The 17,781-nt window shown below is 27.9% G+C and overlaps 1 protein-coding gene across 3 annotated transcripts in view; it reads left to right on the top strand.

Moving 5' to 3' along the window:
- Positions 1-476: 476 nt before the first annotated feature.
- pico overlaps positions 477-17,781 on the top strand; it is a 108,372-nt gene continuing 91,067 nt past the window's right edge. For all 3 annotated transcript variants that reach the window (XM_067281414.1, XM_067281418.1, XM_067281421.1), the window contains exon 1: positions 477-652. In XM_067281414.1, coding sequence (XP_067137515.1) covers positions 651-652 — 2 coding nt within the window. In that variant the 5' untranslated portion in view covers positions 477-650. The remainder of the gene's footprint in view (positions 653-17,781) is intronic.

The raw sequence follows: 17,781 nt of genomic DNA on the forward strand, positions 1-17,781 counted from the left end.
ATACTATAAAAGAATTGTTTCTGTCAGAAAAATAAAATGCTGGAATTACAAGGGAGTATTTCAAAGTTTGAGGAATACTATCTGATCAGTATATATCGGATTGAGCGTCGATGTCGACGTCTCCCGCGCTCCGAAAAGTTTCGAATTGTTACCTGAAGACAAGGGAAAATCAATCGGTATTTGCTATTTCAGTTGCTTCTTTTTATGTTTGTTCAATGAAGTGTTCGTTGTCCGATCATAAAAATTTTTCGCAAAAGTGTTCGTTATCCGATTTGTTCGTTAACCGATCACCCACTGTATGTTAAAAAATATATAATTTAACATTATCCAATGCCAAAGATATAATAAAATTAAATAGTCAAGAAAAATTATACGAACAGTTTATTTTTAAAACGTAAATAAAGAATTAAAATAAAATTTATTTTTCAAGATTTAAATGTTCTAAATCTGGCAACACTGATTTTTATCTGGCAAAAGCGAAAGCTGTCAGCAGACGTAAGAGCGGAGCTGTCAATCCGATATCGAGCGTGAGATCGGTGCATCTATAAAGCATAACAGGAAATCGTTCACAATGGAACACGAGGAAAAACTCGTATTTATAATCATTTAAAAACGGATAAGATCGGAATTTCGGTGGGGTGGACGATAGAATGTGAGTAAATAATGTATTTATTTTTGTTTTAAGTTGCGACTACCGCAGTGCAGTAGACAGTTAGGCTTAACCATAAGGTTGTTCTTTTTGTTTAGTACTGGAATTGTGTATCAGTAATAAAGTAACCTTATCAGATTTAACCAGTTTGGCCTGAGAGATCGATACGTGTTATTCTCGTGTTATAACCGTTAAATGGATCGTAGTAGCAATATCAATCACTGTATTGGTAAAAGAACAGTCACTGTACATTAATAAAGGCGAAAAATGAACTAGTGATGAGATCATTGCATTATGAGTTAAGAGAAAAATTTAAAAGGGAAATTCTCATCGTGTGTGACCTTCGAAGATAGCATTCATTCATCGGTTTGAGTGGGTGATTTCGGTTAGTTAATAGTAGCATTTATAGCTTCCATAACTGATCTGAAACACGAAACTTGCGACTCAGCTTTATTTATCTATCTATATTTAAATTATATCTGGTAAACTAATAAAATAACGTATTTTTAAAAATATCTGTATATACTTCCGTTATAGATTAATGGAAGAATTTGATCTTGAATTAGTAGTAGTAAAACATTTACCACATCTACACTTTAGTTCTATGATAACAGAGATTAATTTAATTGCAACAGGTTGATGTTTTTTTTTTTTTTTTTTTAGGCAGAGAAACTAATATATAATTATAATTAAAATTATTTACGAAGAATTATTGAATAACTAGGTCATTAAGTTTATAATCTATTTCATTAGAAAAAAAATAAAATTAGAAATCATTGAAGTTATTGCAACATTTTGATTGTGTGCAGAACATTAAGAGATCATTTTCTGAATCATGGGAATGAATAATTATAAAATTATGGAGAAAGAATTATCATCTTGTTGAGAATTATTCCTAATCTGTTTTTCTAGATAAGTGAAGTACTATATGCTAAGATAGTATCATGTTTTTCTATATGAGGAGTGTTTAATTTTAATCAGTAGAAATGATTAAAGTGAGATTTTTACAATAAGAGATATATTTTAAAATTTTTTCTTTTTTTTTCTTACAAGAATTAAAATAAAAGAATACTTAGTAAGTGTAGAGATTACGTTAATAATAAATACTGGTAAACATTGTATAAAAAATAGTATTTATAAATGCTTAGAGAATTTTGAGAAAAAAAATTTTGAATGTTTGATATTAAAATGCAAAAATTATTATTTGTTTTGTTTTTTTTTAGGTTAGATTTGATAAAAATATGTACATCATCTACTCATAAAATTTTATTGTTTATCAATGATAACAGTTGACTTTAACTATAGATATATTTGTGAAGTAACTCTGTATGTCTTTATCATTTATGGAATATTTGTTTATTAGTTAATATATTTTAATTATTGTTTATTATAGTATGTATATTTTTCTTTTATTTGAATTTGTGAAAATGTTCTTATCAACATAGTAAAGTTAGTATACTACCAACAAAAAGATATATTAATATTATACATATGTAGTATTTATATATTTTGAATCATTATAAGGCAAATAATTTGATATCCAGAATATTAATAAAAAAAATTAACAAAATTGTTACAAATTGAATAATAAATAATAAAAAATATATGAAAACAATATCTATTACCAGTGTGCCATTCTGTTATGTTGGAACATCCTTTCTCCAGATGTTTTGATTTTAAGAGTTATATTAGAGAACAAAGATTTTTCTGTAACAAATATTTATTTAGATTAATGCATTTTTTAAATTAATTTTTATGGATACAAATATAGGCAAAGATCAAAAATGACATTTGATTATTTTATCATTTATAGATGTTATATTGACTTGTGTATAAAAATTTCAAAAAGAGATTACAATTAAAATAAACGAAATAAAGAAAATGCTTTTAAGAAAGTTTGCTTTTGAATTAAAAAAATATGCAAAATGAGAATTTTCAAAATTTTATACTGAAAGTTTTTAAAAGTAATTACATATTAGTATTATTCATGATAACAATATTCATTGTGAAAAGTGCTAATAATGAAGATAAGTCTACATCAGTAACTAATTATTGAATGTTATAAAATATTTCTATTTTTGTCGTTAAACTGTACATTCTAGGCTAAATATAATAATGCAAAAGTAACATGATTTACAATGATGAATGGGACTTCATTAAAAAAGTGCATGAAAACAAAATGCCCTACTCTCAATATTAAATAAAAACTAAAATCTGGCTTTTATACTATTATAAAAGAGACATCTATGTTCTTACTACAATTGAAAATCATGGTAAATTCTTATGTAATAATTTTAATATAAAATTATGAAAATCCAAATGTTTTGGTACAACTTGTTAACATTCAATTTATAAATTCTGTGTTAAATATCATAAATTTATCCATTTAATGTTATGAAACTTAATATATATTAGAACTGTTAAACATTTTATTTTAACAAAAATTAGCATATAGGTTATAGTTGAAATAAATTACTATATATCAAATTTTAGTAAGTCTTATGATAGTTATGTATATGGAGAACTGTTTAAATCATTCTTTATTATTGTTATTGTAATAAATATAGGAGCTTTAAATCTGTCTTCTTGTTCCATTTCTTCACAATGATGGCATTTTTATGATCATTAACTAGAACAAGAGGTATTATGTTGAAACAGAAAAAGATGTCTTCTGTAAGGGAACTGCATAACAAGATAAAACTTTTATAGAATTTGTGATGTCAAAAAATTATTTTAAGAACATTAAATTAATTTAGATAGGCATATAACCATTAATGTTTACACCATAATTTATACATAAATCAATTGAAATAAAATTTTGTAATTGATAATCAAAATTATATATATATATAATAATTCTTTTATTTGAAAACATGAGAAAAAAGATACTGAATTTTTTTCAAATGCAAAATTAAGTGTTGCTAACACTAGAGATATGGTCATTGGCATTAACCCAAATTTAAAATGTGGGATATTGCTTGAAAACATCAACTGTTTTAATGCTAAAATTTTGATAATTGTTTAGTTGTATTAAAAAAATATTAAATAGATCCATATTTAAAAATTACTGTAATTATTTACTCTTTTCATAAAAAGTTAACTCAGAATAGAACTTTGATGTTGCAAATATTTCCATTAATACTAAATTGTTAAGTAGTTTGTAATATTTTATCTTATTGTAACTTTATCAACTGTTTGGTTAAAAGATGTATTTGTATTTAATGTCTCTTTTTATGCTCTTCTAATCATTTTGTAATTATTTTTTGATATTGTTCATTTAGAATTTATCATCCCATTTTTTATAGTCACTATAATGAATATTAATCCTTGATAAATGTGGTTAATTGGTTTCACAAATATATTGCAAATATCAAATTCAACATATCAGAGTTAATAATAAATTAGAAATAATTTAATTTGTGAGTTAGGTCATTAAGGATTCTTCTGAAATAATAATTTTACATTTATATTTGTTTTGACAGAAGAATGTTTGTATTGAAGAATTATTAAAGATTTTACACAAAATACAGTGTAGTTGCATACAAAAGTGAAAATAAATTATGGAAAATAATAATGATGATTAATTTATAGGGAGTTTAGGATTGCTGAAGTAGCCCAAAGAAGAAAAACACAAAATAAAAAATTTTAAAAACCAAACAAAATATTTTTCACTTATCATCTATACAATTGCTCTATACAGTTCTTTTCTTTTTTTTTTTTTTTTTTTAGAAACTGAAGAATTAAAACAAAAATATTTGAAGTAGTTGCAATAAATGTTAAATAGAAATTAAACTACTGTATCTGCATTAGAAAACTACACTAGGAAAATTAAGGTTTGCTTTTTCCTACTAATTAATTGTGAGCAGGGCTGTCAAGAGAGGAGAACTGGATATTTTTTGTTGGACCTAGAGAAAATTAAGGACCCATAGACCATAGTTAAAAGTTTTTACCTTTATGATGTTATTTTAAGTAACAAAAAATAAAATTCTTAAGGTTGCTTTTTATTAATTTAAAATAAAGTATTACATTACATTTTACATATTTCATTTATTAAAAAAAAGGAAAAAAGAGCCCACTCTACCTCAGACCAAGCTTTCATTGGTCTTGGTAGGAGTGAAAGGATTGGTTCAGTGTTACCAGCTCTAAGCACTGTTGAGCTGGCAACATGAACTTTCCTCAGATTGGATCCACATTAAGTGAAACTTGCATTGAAGAAAACTATACATCAAGGGTAAATGTGTATTTTTGTGTATATTACCCATAAATTACCAGTGTTTAAAAGACAATTTGAAAGCTGTGTGGACTATGTAATAGATTGTGCTATATGTTGATCTTAAATTGCAATTATAAACTCATGCCTATTGAACAGCCATTGCTTGCTACCTATGGCTGTTCAATAGGCATGAGTTTATAATTGCAATTTAAGATCAACATATAGCCCAATCTATTGTAGTCCACACTGCCTTCAAATTGTCTAGTGAAGGTTTTATTTTTGTTCTAGTAATTTTCTGTAGGGAATACACCATTGTGGGTTGTAAGCACAAAAATTACTAGTAATTAATTAATGGATATATTATGTGAATTCTGTATATTATAGGAAATACAGGGTGTTTGGAAAGTCACTGTGCACTTTTCTAATCATATTTTGAAAGATATGTAGCTTCCACACTCACTAGATCTACATCTACCAGACTTTTATCTATAGAGTGCAGCAAAATCTGCAGTGTATCGAGATAATCTACACATGCTGGATGACTTGAAGCTGCAATAACAGCATTCATTCAGTCTTTTAAGCAAGCAATTGATAGTGGTGTTTAGAAACAAAATAAGAAGGATCCAAGCCTGTATGGATGCTAATTGGGATGATCACTTTCAACATTGTTTATAATTGGCATTCATATTTATTTCCTGTATTCTATATTGAAACATGTCTGTTAATAAATGTGTGTGCAGTGACTTTCCAAACACCCTGTACATTATTATTCCGAATATTAAATAAATGTTAAAAGCTTGAAGTAATTGTTTGTAAAACAAATTAGAAAATTTTTAAATTTTAGTGATTATATATAGTTTTTTATGTGTAGCTAATTTTTGAGTTATATTATATTGTTTATCATATAAGTAATTTATAATTATTTTGGCTTTGGAGTCATGATAGTATGTTTTGAAAAAAGCACAGGAATATCTTCAGAAACAATAAATAACAACATACAACTTTTAAAAAAGCATGACTATGTATGAAAATTTGAGTTCAATAGAAATATGAATAATTTTAAATGTTCAAGTTTTAGTTATTAGAGTTTAATATATTGTTTTTAATAAAAATATTTTCATAAAAAATTAAATAAAATTTAAAAATGCTATATTATCTATTTATAAATAAAAAAAAACTGTTTTGTATAGAAGTAATTCAGTTTTTTTGTGAAGTTAATAAAATTTATTGTCATCATTGTTTCTGAAATAATTTATTGTACCTTGACAACTATAATAAATTCAAATTCTAGAGTTTTGTTAAATATAATAAATTTTACAAATAACTGTTCAATTATATCTCACATTTTAAAATGTCTTCATTTATTAAATATTTTGTTTAAATGATTGGACAAATTTAAAAAAAAATTATATATATAGAATTAACAATATATATATATATATATATATATTGTTAATTCTAAGTTAATATAGTAATTGATCATCTATAAAAGAATAAATTTTTTAATCTTATAGATTTTAAACATAAATAAAATTTTTTGATCTTATAAAATGTCATTTAAATGTTTAAATACAACAAACTTCCTAACACACTGTAAAATCAGACTCACTTCTACCTTGAACCAAACAGTGCTAATGTTTCTTCTTTAAAATCTAAAAACCAAAGGTTCGAAAACGTTAGTGAGGAGATTTTAAAGAAGAAATATTAGCACTGTTTGGTTCAAGGGAGAAGTGAGTCTAATGTTTAAATATTGGCATATTATTAGATATGCAGTATTTTAAAAATAGTAATTGCTAGACATCCAAAAAAATTTTAAATTTTTGATATATTTATTTAAAATTAAAATTTTCAATTATTAAGATAACTTAAGTAAAACATGGTTAAACATAATTAAGTAAAACAGTTAAATACACTGCTGGCCATTAAAATTGCTACACCATAAAGACAGAACACAACAAATGTGAAATTTGCATGAAAGATACAACATACTGGGTGCTCTGTAGCTCAAGATTACCTGTCAATTTAATCATGTCTTCATTGTACAGTACACATATAGTAAAATGTTTCCATTATACTGTATGTGTACAATAAACATGATTTTGCTATTCGCTTTCCTTCCTGGTGTAGCAATTTTAATGGCCAGTAGTTTCTTGGTTTTGATAAAATAATCTATTTTTATTCTTTTATAAATATACTTATTTATGTTTATATCATAATATAAACTTTATTTAACATCAGTATAAACATATAATATTAATAATAACATAAGTAATAGAAACATTATTTTACTATATACTGTATAAAAAACAAGACTAAGTTGTAATTAGTTAAAGATTAATTCAAAATAGATGTGCATTATAATTTCAATTAATAATAGAGTTGATTATCTATTCTTTATCAAATATTATCTAAATACTAAATGAAAAGAATCAAAATTAAATTGATTTACAGAAAAATCAGTTACAGATGTTATTGCGGGAATAGTTAATTTATAATGATGCTTGCAAATTTAAAAAGTTTTGTATAGAATATATTTGAAATACATAATTGATATCCATGCAAATGATTTTTGTAATATTTATTAGAAATTTTGTGTAAAAGTTACTTAATATTCAATCAGACTTTAAATGCACTATATTTTATTTAAAAAAATATTGTTAATGCAATGCAACTTTAACAATTGAATTTACTATTAAGAATACTTTTCTGATTGTAGGTACTGTTTTTTTTTTTTAATAGTGATAAGTGAGCCATTTCCATTTTCTTTTGTTTGTAGTAAATGAATTCTATTATAATTTAGATCATGAATGAAAAGATTAGTAAATCTTTTCAATTAAGTATGGAAAGATCATACATTGTGTACTAAAAATAAACACTAAGTGACCGATTTTCTTTGAGTGAATGTGATTGATGATTGCTGTTTCTTTGTTATGCTATAATATATGACTTCCTTTTCTCTGTTTTATTACAATAATTATAAAAATGTATATTGAAGTTGATATATAGATGTAGTTAGATATGCTGTTTAAGAAACAACTTTATGACGTTTTTAAATAACATTACAATTTTGTTTGACAACATTCATATTTAAATTTGTTGATTAACATATATATATATATTAAAGTCAAAAACAAAATTTACATATAGTATATATTATTTAATGCAAAAAAATATGAATAAAAAATGTTTCTATTAGTCTAATAGAAATTTCAAATATATTTTTAATGAAGTTTTTAAATGATTAAATAATTTTATTTCCAACATAAATGAAAGTATAGAAGCAAATATAAAAGAATATTCCTAGTTTATAAATGTAGATACTGGGAATTTATTTTCTTCATATAAATAATGAACAATTTATAAATAGTTATGCTTTTTAATATAATCTTAAACATAATTTTTTATAATACATAAAAGTTATTAAATGTTTGGAATGACATTTATTTAATCTATTATTTAATAATATAAAATATTAAATGAAGTGTTTTGATGTGAAATTTCTCAAGGGATGGTGCATCATTTATTGAGTAATATAATTTATTTGTTTTTCTGAAAAATAGATTAAAAATATTTTAATATTTTCTAAGTGAATAATATCAGAGAAATTAAATTATTCAGAAGTATAAAATATATACAAATTAAAATCTATTCATAATTGGTATTTTAAATCAGTTATGTATTTTGCAAAAGTTTTTGGATTTATTTTTTTAGGTCAGTCAGTCAATACTTGTGAGATAAATAATCAAAACAAAGCCTTATTTAGATTTGAAGATCTTTAAAGATAAGGATTATAAATTTTGAAATTCAGTAGCTTTCATAACTTGTAGATTTAAGCATTTTGTAAGCAAATTTTTTAAAAAAATGTTTGTAATTTTTTCATAATTAGGAATTATTAGAAGTTATATATAATAATTGTTAATCATTAAAATTATTGGTAAATTATACAGTACAGGTATCCCCCATACAACAGAGTTTTGCTCTAACATGGTTTGAAAATTTGGGATATCCTCTATACAACACTGTTTCCAGTTTTGCTCTAACAGTTTTTGTATGGAAGTTTGGGAAATCCTCCATACAAAATTTCACAATTTTTAAGTGCAAACTCTGTTATTCAATATTTTTTAAATTCAAGTAAGCATGCATGCTATCTCAAATTTGCCCAAGGATTTTAGAATATTGAAATTTTCAATTTGTTCTGTGCCTTTTGTCAGATTTACTTTAATGAAAACTGATGGTACAAGTTTTTTTCTTCCTTGTCCTAGCTTTCCTATCAACCACATGTCATTGTTGTTGTTTTCAGACTTCAGCTGTTAGAACCTGTCACTATGTTTTGTCATGTATTAGTAAAGTTTATTTAAACATTTTTAGATAAATGTTATTAAACATGCTTTTAACCATAGGTAAGAAGTCATTTGTAAAAATGATAAATGAAATACAGCAGTATTTCAGTTCTCAAACTGTTCTCAACTTGAACAAGTTGGTATTTGAACACAATCGAAAAAAATCGCTCTGTACTCGACTGAACAAATGTGACCCTCTATAACAAATTTATGATTAATAATATATTTTTATTTTTATTTTGTCATCCATAAAAAATATAATAAAAATTAAAAATGAAGATGTTGCTGATATTTCTGATCAAGATCAACAAAAAAGCATAGAAGACAATGATACTTTGTAAAAAGAAACTGCTCTCATCCAACTAAAATTAATATTAACAGCACTTAATTGTGATTATTAGTTACTGTAATTATTGATTGCTTTAATAAACATATTTCTCTTAGTAATGAAAAAGAATAGTATACTTTTGTTAACTTTTGGAACCTAATCCTATGTTTTGCATTAATCCTTTGTTTCATATAGCACGGATTTGCATAACATGGCACTTTTTTGGAATGTAACTACCGTGAAATCTGAGGGATACCTGTATATTAAATGCCTTCTTGATGTTACCATAAGACTTGTTTGATGTGTACTGTACTGTACATATGACTTGTTCTTTATATGTATTTCATATAATTATCCCGAACTAGACAGAAATACCAATAAACCAGCAAAAATAAAAGAAAGAAAACAAAAACAAATGTTTTCTTCTGTTTTAAATGATCATCCTCAGGTTCGAAGAATGCAAATATAAATAAATGCATTTTTCAAAAAATAGAACAGAACTAGCTACATTTGCCAATGATAATGATGTTCAAGTTAAGAAACCAACAAACACCTATATAATCAGGCTATAATATGGCTATAATTAAATACTAAATACAAATGAATTCGGTATAGAGGTTAACCGTTAGGTGCCATCTCTTATCTAAATTAATAATTAGAATTTTTAATAATTTAATAAATAATTTAGCCAGCACTATTAGTAACTGTGGAAGGTTATATCAAAATTTTAATACATCTGGAAGCGATAATTGGCTTGGGGTTCAGGTGGTGCAATTGGTAGTGCATCACACAGTAAGTGGAGGCTGTGGGTTGAAGCCCTGCCCTGGGTCAGTTATTTTTTCCAGATTGTTCTAAATTATTTGTTAAATTATTAAAAATTCTAATTATTAATTGTTGGATCCTAAATTCTAATTAAAATGTTGAACAGTTATTATTAATTTGGATCAAACAAAAACAGTTAGATGGCGATTCTGTTTCGGAGACAATGTCGAATAGCATTTAACAATAATTTTGATCATTGATTCCAACACTCCTTCGTGTATGAAAGACAGTGAGAAGAGTCTTCAGAAAAATAAATACCATGTTAAATGTTCATTTATTTATTATATTAGTCATATATACTCATTTTATGTTCATGTTTTATTGATTTTAGTATTAAACTCTATATTCATTCTGTAAAAAATGTGTTTTTGGTGCGTATTTTGGAGTCTCTAGAGCGAATTAATCGGATTTACATTGATTCCTATGGAAAAATTTGTCTTGGTTTCTGTCGGATTCGAATTTCGTCGATTATTTTTGGATGAATTATTGATGAAAACTGAGGTATCACTGTATTTCAAAACAAGCATTTTAGAATTTTTTTTTGTGTATTATAGATTTAAAAAAATGCTGAATTGTTTTAAAAAAATTTATTTCAGTTCATTATTTCATTTTTATAACTTTTTTGAATTAAAATTTGGTTGATTATATTTCCAAAAATAGATATTTTTGAAAAAGTTTCTTTCAAAACATATAAAAACGTAAAGTTAGATCCAGACTTTGCATAGGTATTTGAGTCATCAGCTTGGAGATTCTGCATATAGGACCTCCAATAAAATTAATTGTGACAAAGTAAAAACACAAACTTTTCTATACAAACATTATAATGATAAATATCAGGGTCATATAACAGAAAAACAATGCTTTAATGTTTGAGATAATACAGTACGTTCTAAACTGCATACCAATAAGTATTATGCTTTCAGCATTCCCACTGAAGGTGTAGGATACATGGCAGAATATAGATTATATGTGAAGATTGTTTTTCTGTTTAGGAATTTTCTATGAGATATTTACTAGTGTGTATTATCTGCACAAAATTATACTTTTAAAAAACAATATATTTTTTATAAAAGCAAAATTTGAATGCTCAGATATCAAATTAGATAGTTATTTAACATTTCATAACAGTAGCCATGTAAAACATTTTATCAGGACTACCACGTGATGTTAGTAGACCAAACCCCCGACTTAGACTTCTGCTTCTAAATAATAATTTAAAATATAATTTGATTATATTAACCCAAAATGGAGTTTCATCTGTATCAAGTGAATCATCAGACATTCTTATCAAAACTGAAAGTACTTATCTTTTTTCACAGAATTCTTAATTATCACCACTATCGTCATCATCTTCAACCTCACATTGATATGCAAAATGTTTCCTGTCTATGGTTATAGTAAAGTATTGAAAAACATTATATTTAATACATGTCTTCTTAGCCATTTTGTATAGATCTTTTGACAATAAAAATTTAGATTTAGTTAACATTGAATGTATTCAAATATAAATTTCTATAAAGAAAATCAACAGTACGTAGTGATATGCAAAGAAAAACATGAAGTAGGGGAATCATCATAAATATGATGTTGCTTTACAGGTGGTCCCTATAATGTAAGGTAGGAGATTAATGTTCCTATTAGAAGTTTAATATAAAGTACAGTACATAATAAAAAAAAAAAAACAGGAGTTGGAGTTGGTCCATTTTTTTCTGACCCCTCTAGCAATGATTTGCTTCTATCTCTGACTTCACAACCCTGGCTATTAATATATTTGAACATTCTATATGTCACCTGATTGGCCAAGCAGGCCACCCTTGCATTGACCTTCTTTAATAGGTTTTCTGACAGCTCAAGCAAATCATTCTCTAGGCTGATAAGCTGCCTCATTAGACCATATTTTTGGCAGTGTTGTGCAGATTGCTTTTCTCAGATACAGATCACGTAATTTTGGGAGAAGAGAATTGTATCCATAAGGGAGGTAAATCCTTCATATTGACATGGGAAAAATATCTTTGTTCTGACACTTGATTAGGAAATTAAGTTTAACTTTGTTCTTGCAGATTTTAATAACTAAATTTTTCAGGTATTTAAAATGACTGAAAATGCTTGAAAAAGTGAAATTGGCATTGTATTTAAAGATATGAATGGTTGTGTTTTTGTAGTTTGTGATAAATGCAGTTTTACTGAATAGTGCTATTATGGCTATGCCAGCTAAAATATATCATAAATTAGTTGTTAAAATCTGCAAGAATGGAGCTAAACTTAATTTCTCCAAAAAAAATAAAAAAATCACTTTCAGTAGTAACTTAAAATCATATATGTGAGAGTCAAAATTGGTGAAAATATTTTGTTTAATGTTTGTTTTTTGAGATAAAAATGTAAGGAGACAAAATGAAAAAGAAAAATGTGTTAAAGGCAATTAAAACTATTTCCCACGGACTTATTTCCTTGTTGAAGCTGACACATTGAATATGTCACCCGGAACCAAAAAGTGAAATTTGATTATTGGCTCCAATGTACTAAAATTCCTAACGAAGTCATGGGAAAAACCCAGGAGGAGCCTCCTAATAAAAGGAGCCTATAAAAAGGAGGGAGTATGGACAATCAGGAGCAGTCGTCAGCAACTCAACTCTAACTTCTGTGTGTGTTCCGAACTGCCAACCCTAGCCGTCACCAATAGCCTCCTCGTTAAAACAAAAGGATAAGCTAAAAGGATTTCCCCAGACAGAGTCTTAAAGGTTTCTGTTGAACTGAGCATTGATAAGCCAGAGGACCAACAAGTGGTGACCGTGGTGACCGCATTAAGGTATTTATTGTCTTGCAAACAAGTGTGAGCTTTCTCAGTCAGGGGTCACATTAGGCTTACCTTCTCCCTTATAGGGTCTGAATCTCTTTAGCAGCTGTGCTAAGCATTTCATTTTTTTTTTGTCTGTAATGACAATACAAATTGTGTAAATAATATCGATTAATAAATGGGTATTTTTGTTAAACGACAACTTTGTGGAGTGTACTTATGGTTGTTTCAACCAGAAGTACACTCCACAAAGTTGCTCTTCACAAAGTCCTCTTCTGCCTCCATTCCGAGTCTGAAAGCCTATGACACGACCGCTCGTGTGAAAAGTAATGTAATGGCCATTGAAATTTCTATGTTTGGAAGACACGATGGTGTCAGTTCTGACAAGACATCAAAGAGGTGCTGTCGGTTCTGACAAGACATCAAAGAGGTGCTGATCCTGCAGTCACATATACAACATCTTATTTTTACCAAGGAAATGGTTTTTAATTGCAAACGTTTTTGGCTTGTTCAACAAATCATCATTAAGCATTGAATTACATTCTATTGTTAGAATATAAAGTTCAAACAGAATTTTAAATACAACAAATTCAAATATGAATAAAAGAACGAAACAATGGAAATACCACACAAAACCAAAAAATCAAATAATAATAAATGATGAAACATAAAATTTAAATATAAATACAATAAATATATAAAAATTTAGAGGTAAACAATGAAAAGCCAAATATGAAAAATTTTTATAGAAAACATTAATTCTTTGACTGAAGGGCAATCTATAAATTGGTATGTCTTAGTTTTTTTCTCAATGATGTATTTCCCTGCTGATGGTAATCCTTCAGCATCCCTAGTGTTCAAAACATCTATCCATTATCCTGCTTCTGTATATTTCTAACTTTTCAGTGTTCATCACTAATGGTGATGAATGCACTGGTTTTAAGATGTCAGCCTCCTCCCATTTTACAATTGAGCCTTCCACTAATCTTCATACAATTGAGCTAAACTTAATTTCCTAATCAAGTGTTAAAACAAAGATATTTTTCCCATGTCAATATGGAGGATTCACCTCTCTTATGGATGTGATTTTCTGCTCCTGAAATTACATGTTCTGTATCTGAGAAAAGCAATCTGCACAGCATGCTGCTGAAAGTATGCTCTAAGGAGGCAGCTTATCAGTCTAGAGAATGATTTATTTGAGCTGTCAGAAAACCTATATTTGAACTGTTTAAGATTTTGTAAGATACATTCTATAGACTAAATAATGATTTTTATATTATTAAAATATCTTGTATAAAAAAATTTTATTTATAAAATTATAATAAATACTGTAAAGTGGGATTACATTGATAGGTTTTTTTATTTTTTATAAGTTTTCAGCTTGATGGCAAGAATTACCACAAAACTGAACTTTTTTCTCCTATCAGTATTTTATAGAACAACATTTTTTTAGTTAATAATTTTTATAAAAACATACACTTACAAGGGAAATTAGGCAACCTGGAAATTAAAAAAAATTCTGAAACATTGTATTTAAGTAGAATAGTTCATCCATTACACACAACTATTTTTTTTTGTGCCATATTATGGATTGATGGTGTAAAATCATCACTTGAAAAATAACTTAATTTCTTAAGACTAACAAGGGGACCTTACGGTCTCGGAAATTCAGTTCGGGATGAGACTTCGCAGGTTTGTAGTATACCTCAAGGATGTCCACCTAGAAAAATTTTAAAGCGCACTAGCCAGAAGATTCCGAAAAAAAGGACTCTAAAGTTTTAAGCGCAGCTCATATACTGATCAATTTCATGTTCTTGCAGCACGGCGAAATGGCTGAGTCTGTAGCGAACTTTCTTGCCACGCGGGTGAGCTAGTTTCGCGCCTACCTTTGGCTAATTTTTTTTTTTTTTTTTTTAAATTGTTTTAAAAATCATAACTTTTAAATAAAGTTAATGACCTAAAAGTATTATTAATTAAATCATAAATAATTTTATTTTATTTATGAAATGACTGTTACAGCTAATTAAAATGTGAATTAAAGATATTTTATTTTTAAAAAGTTGAATAATTTCAAATGCATTTTTAATGGAGGTAAATTAAACCTTTAATTACTATTGTCATTAAAAAGTTATTACAAATTTTAAGATATTATAAGCTGTGGAGAGGTTAAAAATATTCGTTGAAAGATAGGCAGATGGTCAGGAATTTTCAAGACTCTAACGGAACTAATCGAACAATGGTCCTTATCTGCTACAGTACAATATATACAGGTTTACCCATCCTTATTCCTCTGGAAACTTGATCTAACGTGCCAGTTCATTTTTGACTTTCGCAGGATTGGAACGTTCTATACTGTGAAATATTATCAAAATTTTTAAAATATTGTGAATTGAAAATGTCTGTTAATGGAGAAATCGCAAAAGTATCAGAAGATGCAAATGAAATCAGTCAAGATTCATTATACAGTGAAAAGTCAAAGTTGAGGTTAAAAGATGCGGTCGTTTATTACGAAAGCTTGCTTGCTGAAAATAATTTGACTACATCAGAATCTTCAACTTCAATTTCTCGTGAAGCAATGTTGATGGGTGAAGAAACTTACGAACGTACTATGGACATGCTGGCTGAAAAAATACTTGTGACTGATGAAGAACTTATTCATGAAAATGAAAACTGTGATGAGGAACCTTTTGAACAAGTCGAAGACCATAGCTCATCAGATGAATATGAACCAGAAGAAAAAAAAAGAAGAGACGTAGACCATCTTTCTTTGGATTACAAAATTAAAGTTGTTAATATTGCAAAGGCTCACCCCACGTGGAATTTACGAACATTGCAAAAAAAAGGATGCAGCCGGTTAAAAAAGATGGAATATTTATCCCAATGGGAAAAAGAAATAAAAGGAGGAGGAAATCAATTTGATAAGTACGCAACAATCGATTCCTGGACACATGATCGTTTTGTTGAAGCCCGAGAGAATTATCAACAAGTGACAACTCGGAATTTACAACAGTGGGCTTTAGCGGCAGCACGACAATTTACAGATTTTCAGTTTAAAGCTTCTGACAGCTGGGTTCATAAATTCAAAAAGAAGCATGGAATTCGTCAACGAAAAGTGACAAAATTTCTTTCAAAAAAAGAAACAGCGACGATCGAAGAAACCTTGGCTTCTGCAGACATTTTTCGAACCCAGACGTTGAAATTAATACCGAATTTGAACAAAGATTTTGTTATCAACACTGACCAGACAGGTAAATTTTTGCAGAATATTTACTAACTCATTTTGCTCTCTATTTTTACGACTCTCTGACAAAATACTTCAATTTCGGTTGTTTTCTCTTTCCAGGATGTCAGTATCAGTCGGTGTACAACAGGACTCTGGATGAAAAAGAAAGCAAAACTATTTTCGTCAAAAGGCACGACATGAATAAACTGACGCATACATATACTGCTCAATATACTGTTACTCTGTCTGGAAAAGTCCTACCTCAAGTATTTGTTTGTTTACAAGAAGCAACCAGTAACTTTGGTCCCAGAGTTCAAAAAACAGTATATGAATATGCACAAAAATATAAAAATGTCGTAATAACGTCCTCGAAATCTGGGAAACTAACGACACGACTTTATATTGACTTTCTCAACCGTTGTTTAAAGTCTTATATGGGAAAAGAACAGTTTCTATTAATTATTGACTCTTGGGGTGGCCAAACAAAGCCTGAATTATATGACGAAATCTTTCATGATGACGAAAAATCACCAACTTGTACAATTAAAGTAATTCCACCAAAATGTACTCCTCTGGTTCAACCTTGCAACGTATATTTTTATAGACAGGTAAAAAATTTAATAAAACGTATACAAAATTGCACGTATCTGATTGAAAATAATAGAGAAATAAACTCCCGTGAAGACTGTATAAAAATACAATCAATAGTGCATCATCAACTGTCATTGCGAATTTTTAATGAAATGATCCGGTATGCCTGGTACGCTTCCAGGCTTTCTGATGAAAGAGAAATTTTTATGAATGTCAACGAAGTATGTTTTCCAATAGATCTTTTAAAGAAAGGTCTAATAGAACAGACAGAGGTCTAATCTACGTAGGATCCACGAAGCGCTCCCTGGAAGTAAGACTAAAAGAACACGAGAGTGATATTTTACACGCGAGGTCAACCACCGCTCTTGCTATCTATGCCTCGGATCCGGAAATAGAACCTTTTCTCAATCAAGCCAAAATAATACACACAACTCAATGCGTAAACCATCTTAGATGGCTGGAAGCTCTGTGCATATATAAGGCTAATCTCAAGGAAGATAACTGCATCAACAATAAGGACGAAATCGCCCTGTCAACGGCATGGCAAGCACTCATAAACAAGAACTTAAGATAGTACACAGCCGGTAAGAGCGCATGCCTGGATGACGTCAACGATCCAAGCGATAGAATTCAGAATCGTATTCCATTAGGATTTTATTCGAATTGCATTCGATTAACGGTCGTCGGTTACCTGAAGAAGAACTTTATAGTTCGAAAACGTTTGTAACGATTTTCAGCGAACCCCACCGGTAACAGGCTTTAAGTAGGTTTTATTAAAGAAAGGTTGTTCGTGTAAACAATCGTCCTTCATAAATTGTGCA

This window comes from Centruroides vittatus, unplaced genomic scaffold, assembly GCF_030686945.1.
Source record: "Centruroides vittatus isolate TY-2023 unplaced genomic scaffold, ASM3068694v2 contig_918, whole genome shotgun sequence".
Classification (NCBI taxonomy): Eukaryota; Metazoa; Arthropoda; class Arachnida; order Scorpiones; family Buthidae; genus Centruroides; species Centruroides vittatus.